The following is a 5,000-nucleotide window of genomic DNA, read 5'->3' as shown; positions in this document are numbered from 1 at the left end:
AGGAGGAACGGGTGGAACAGCACGAGGGCTAGGTTGTAGCGGTCGCGCCGGTCGAGGATGCGCTCGAAGATATCCGTCTCCCGCTTGCTGCCCAGCCAATTGAAGGTGGCGTTGATGGGCGTGCTCTGGTCCCTGGCGTGCGAGCTGACCTCGTACAGCGAACCGGGGTTGTCGATCAGGTTGCGGTACAGGACGACGTTCGACGAGCCCACGCACACCACGCCTGCGGAGCGGCTGCGAGATTGGATGTTGCTGTACAGTTCCTGAACAACGTTGTCTTTGATGGCGTTCCTCTGCACGAGGAGGCTCTGGTCGAGGCCCCGCAGCGTGAGCCCCAACCGCAGCACAAACCAGCCCGTGTTGTATTTGATGTTGTTCCTTCTGATCAAGCCCGTGAAGGGCAGCAGCAGCAGCTCCACCTTATCCTCGTTGTAGACCATTAACGTTCCGCGGTCGTTTTCATTCATTTCGTTGTACTCGATCGTCAGGTTCATGTTGACGGCCGGGGAGATCTTGATGGCCAAGCGGTGGTTCCTGTTGAAGAGGTTCTGGCCGATCTGGACGGTGCGGAGCTCCCCGTCCTTCAGCCAGCAGGACTCGACCTCGAGCGCCGCCGCCTGTCCCTCCGAGAAATGATTGCCGCTGATGTTAACGAAGGCCTCCCTGCAGAAGTTCCCGACCCGGACGCCCACGCCGAGGTTGCCCTCGATGGCCGAATACGCAACGGCCGTCTCCTGGCGGATCTGCGCGTCCAGGCCACTCTCGTTGAACCAGACGGCGACGCCGCGCAGGTCGTTGTTGGCGATGCGGCTCCACGACACGTTCTGCAAGCCGCCCTCATACGTGATGTTGACGCCGTCGCCCACGTTCTGGTCCACGGTCGAGTACGTCACGTTGACATCGCCGGCGCCGCCGCGGACGTTGAGGCCCGAGCCGAAGAAGTTGCGGGTGAGGTTCGAGTGGTGCACGTGCACGAGGCTGCGCATGTTCTCCACGGCGACGCCATGGCCGCTGTTGTTGGCCACGAACGAGTTCCGGAGGCTCAGGTCGAACATTTTATCTGCAAAGAAACAAGTGGAATTGTTGAAAACAGGAGGAACGCATTAGCAAGACAAAACCAGCAATAATAATAAAATACTATCAAACACTTTTGCTTTGAATAAAAAGCCTCAAAGTCATAAGAAGAGAGAGAAAAACACGTACATTTACTAGCAACAACCTCCATGAAGACGACGCTCTGCTTCATCCTCTTGGCGGACACTCTGATGTAGAGTCTGTTCCCGCGAGACACGACAGACGGCGGGTACGTGTCGTTCCTGATCTCGAACTTGGTCAGCAAGTCGCCCCATTCGTCACGGTCCCTGGCCAAGTCGATACAGTTGTTAGGGTTCGAAGCATTTACATAAATTTGTTAAAATCTAAAATGGAGCAGTATTTCTAACAACAATTCCGTAATTATGAAGAAACAAATCGACCTACCTGACTTCTACGGTGCCGGCCGCGTCTTCGTCCGTCTGCATGTACGTGAAGTGGACTGAGAAGACGAAGTCGGCCTTGGAGATGTAAAATTTCTGAAAAAAAGTATAAAATGTATTACATAAAACAGGAAAACACAAAATGATTACTTATTTCATGTCCCCCCCAAAATTGATTCATTATCCATCTCACACCCCCAAATCAAATTATCCCCCAAAACAAAACACACACGCAAAAAAAGCAATCCCAACTATATGACCTATCTGACACCCAAAACTCGCCCATCCTTTTCCAAACCCCAAATGCGAACTGCCTCCCTCCGCCGCCTGCCACGCCCCGAGCACCGACGTGGCACTCACCCTGCTGCACGTGAGGTCGTTGACGGAGAACCTGTCCTGGTTGTAGACGGTGACGATCGGGTAGGCTTGGTTGGGGTTAGACGCCCCCGAGCAGAAGTCCTGGAAGGTGTCGGAGGCGGACCGGTCGGGCTCCCGCCGGTGGAAGTTGTACTTGATGCCGTCGCCGCGGTTGTCGGACACCCTCGTGTTGGTGTCCACCAGCACCGAGCCCGTCGAGGAGTTGATGTACACGCCATAGCCTAGGGACACGAGGGGGGGGGGGGGGGGGAAGTGAGGTCTAAGTTGGGTGCTGGCTGGCAAGGTTCGAAAATGTTGCAAAATATAAAGATTTTTTTTCGTTTGTTGGGCTTTCTGAGTGAAAACAAATAAAAATCTATAAACGAAAAAAAAAACAAAAAAACACTGAGAAGCGACTAGAAAAACACAGACCCACAGACATATCTAAGTGTCCTACCATTATTCCCCGAGATGGTCGACTCCTGCAGGCGGAAGAAGGTGCCAGGCAGCGTGACGTTGATGCCATTGAAGGCGTTGTTGGAGATGCTCACGTGACTGATGCGAGGCGGGACCTTCCGGCTCATGATGGCGGACTCGGCCTCTCGCTGCGGACCCATTCCTGCGTATTCCAGGTCCACGTAGCTCAGGATAGACTTCGAGACCTAGAGGAGAAAATGTTGACTACTGGTTAGGGACGTGACCAGCAAATACAAAACCCACGCAAAAAAGACAAAAAAAGTATTCCAGATATTGTATTTGCCACTGTATCAGCAAGAGAGCCATAAATGACCATACTTCTAATTAACAACAGCAACAAATGTTTCAAACGTACTTTCTCATCACAACCGCACACCCATACATATACACGAAAACCACGACATACCAGAAAAGTAACAGCATATCACTGCACCTCCAACAAAGCAAGAACCAGCCATAATAAAAAAAAATGAATAAATAAATGATCGACAAATTCAAGAACCTCCCCCCCCCCCCCAACGCACCTTCTGATAGAGCGTGTTCTCCTGAAAGAGCTGCTCCTCGTACTCAGCATCTTGGAACATGATTCCCCGCCAGTAGTTCGTCCCCTTCCAGTAGGCGTGGTAGCCGTCGCAGTCCAGGCCGATGTCAGGGTGCATGTCTGGAGGGGGCGGGTAGATAAGTAGATATTTTAATGGTGAAGTAGATATGTTCAAGATAAGTGCATATCGCTATAAGTAGATATTTTCATGTTTGGGTGGAGAAAGTGGATAAAAAGATATATTTCTGGTAACATGTCTGAACGAGTAAGTAGGTATTTTTTCAGGAGTACATATTAGTCTGGATATGATGAATAGGTGGTCTCTTTGGAGGGATAAATAATTGGATATCGCCATGAGTAACTTCATGTAATAAGTACACATTATCATTATTTTGGAAAGGGTAAATTTGGTAAGCTGATATTCTTATAAACAAGCATCACTATCTGACCGAGGTAAGTAGGTAATTATGTATCATCATAATTAGATACCCTCATGTCTGAACGGGTAAATAATTGAGCAAATAGATATCACAAAAAGTAGATATCGCTGTCTGAACGCGGGAAGCAGGAATTTTGATATCCTTTTAGTAGATATTGTTCATCTGAGCAGGATACCCGGGCGAGATAGTATTATAATGGAGAAAGAAATTATCTGAAAGTCTCGTCCAGATCCATTCAAAGGAGGAAGATTTATCGAAGACAAAAGTGATATGCATAATGATATATTTGAAAACTATGGGAAGCAAGAAAGATTGGGAAGGAGGGAAAGAGAGAAGGCTAGAGGGAGGGAGGAAGAGAGAGACAGAGAGAGAGAGAGAGAGAAAGAGAAAAAGAAAGAGAAAGAGAAAGAGAAAGAGAGAGAGAAAGAGAAAGAGAAAGAGAGAGAGAAAGAGAAAGAGAAAGAGAAAGAGAAAGAGAGAGAGAGAGAGAGAAAAGAAAAATCAGAGCAAGCGCGAGAGAGGGAGCCGGCGCGCCCCACCACGTACCGCACACGCCCCCGCCCATGGAGTGGGTGTTCCACGCGCACTTGGTGATGTCGTCCTCGATGCCCGAGCAGAGCGGCGCCTCGTACAGGATCGTCGCCGTGTCGTTGTTGGCCCTGTCGTGCCACTCCCAGTACTTGCCGCCCGTGTAGCCCATCTGCCGGCACGCCACGGCCCTGTCCTCCGCCGTCCAGCTGGAAAGGGGGGGGGGGTGCGTTAGAGATTTGGATATTGATAAAAAAAAGAGTGTTTTTTTTTTATTGGTTGTGTTTCGTCCTCCGCCGTCCAGCTGGAAAAGGGAGCGGGGTTGTGTTAGAGATTTGGATATTGATAAAAAAGAATGTTTTGGAAAATGGAGAAAAATAACGTTAGTTACTTAGATATTGACTTAAAGATTTTTTTATTGGTAGGTTGTCGTCTTCTGTCGTCCAGTTGGAAATTGGAAAAAAAATCTGTTATAAATTTACATGTTGACCAAAAGAATGTTATTTGATTGGTAATTTATCGTCTTCTGTGGTCCAGTTGGAAATTGAAAAAAAATTGTTAGAGATTTATATGTTGACCAAAAGAATGTTTTTTTGATTGACAGTTTTTCTTCCAGCTGGAGAGCAAGGAAAACACTGTTTTAGATATTTAGATATGAATTTTAAAAATGATTTATAGTTTCTCGTCCTCCGCTGTCCAGTTCGAAAAATAAGGGAAAACAGCGATTTTAGAAAATTAGATATTGACCCAAACAATGTTTTCTGACTTGTGGTTTTAATTGGATCGTAACATCTCTTTAAAATATTTAGTCTGGGAGAATTAGTAACGGTAAAAAATAAGAAGTTAATGCGTGTTTGGCGGTCATAAATCCGATTTGTGTTCCAGCGTGAAAGCAGTGGTAAGTTGAGGCCGCGAGATCATCACGCGGAGGGCGTTGAAGTCTCTCCCGAGCCACCTGCTCTTTTCTTTTCCAGTGTGTGCTTTCATTTGAACTCTCTTTTCTTTCGTTTCTCTGGTTCTCTTTCTCTTTTTCATTCTCCTTCTCTCTCGCTCTCTCTCTCTCTCTTACCCTCTCTATATTTTTCTGTCTCTTACCCTTTCTCTCTCTCTCTTTCTCCCTCCCTCTCTCTCTCTTTCCCTTTCCTTTTCTCTTTCCCAGTCCCTCTCCCTGTCTTTTTCTTT

The 5,000-nt window shown here is 47.8% G+C and overlaps 1 protein-coding gene across 4 annotated transcripts in view; it reads right to left on the bottom strand.

The window, feature by feature from the left end:
• Window positions 1–5,000, bottom strand: part of bark (protein bark beetle) — an 87,691-nt gene that overhangs the window by 22,731 nt on the left and 59,960 nt on the right. For all 4 annotated transcript variants that reach the window (XM_070133974.1, XM_070133976.1, XM_070133977.1 and 1 more), the window contains exons 3-9: window positions 3,837–4,027; window positions 2,834–2,970; window positions 2,290–2,494; window positions 1,836–2,074; window positions 1,480–1,571; window positions 1,204–1,361; window positions 1–1,060 (exon numbers count right to left, since the gene is read on the bottom strand). The exon at window positions 1–1,060 is cut by the window's left edge and continues 472 nt beyond it. In XM_070133974.1, the coding sequence (XP_069990075.1) occupies window positions 1–1,060; window positions 1,204–1,361; window positions 1,480–1,571; window positions 1,836–2,074; window positions 2,290–2,494; window positions 2,834–2,970; window positions 3,837–4,027 (2,082 nt within the window). The remainder of the gene's footprint in view (window positions 1,061–1,203; window positions 1,362–1,479; window positions 1,572–1,835; window positions 2,075–2,289; window positions 2,495–2,833; window positions 2,971–3,836; window positions 4,028–5,000) is intronic.

Source organism: Penaeus vannamei, chromosome 19, assembly GCF_042767895.1.
Source record: "Penaeus vannamei isolate JL-2024 chromosome 19, ASM4276789v1, whole genome shotgun sequence".
Lineage (NCBI taxonomy): Eukaryota > Metazoa > Arthropoda > Malacostraca > Decapoda > Penaeidae > Penaeus > Penaeus vannamei.
The sequence above is the reverse complement of the archived record's forward strand: the minus strand, read 5'-3'. Positions and strand labels throughout refer to the sequence as shown.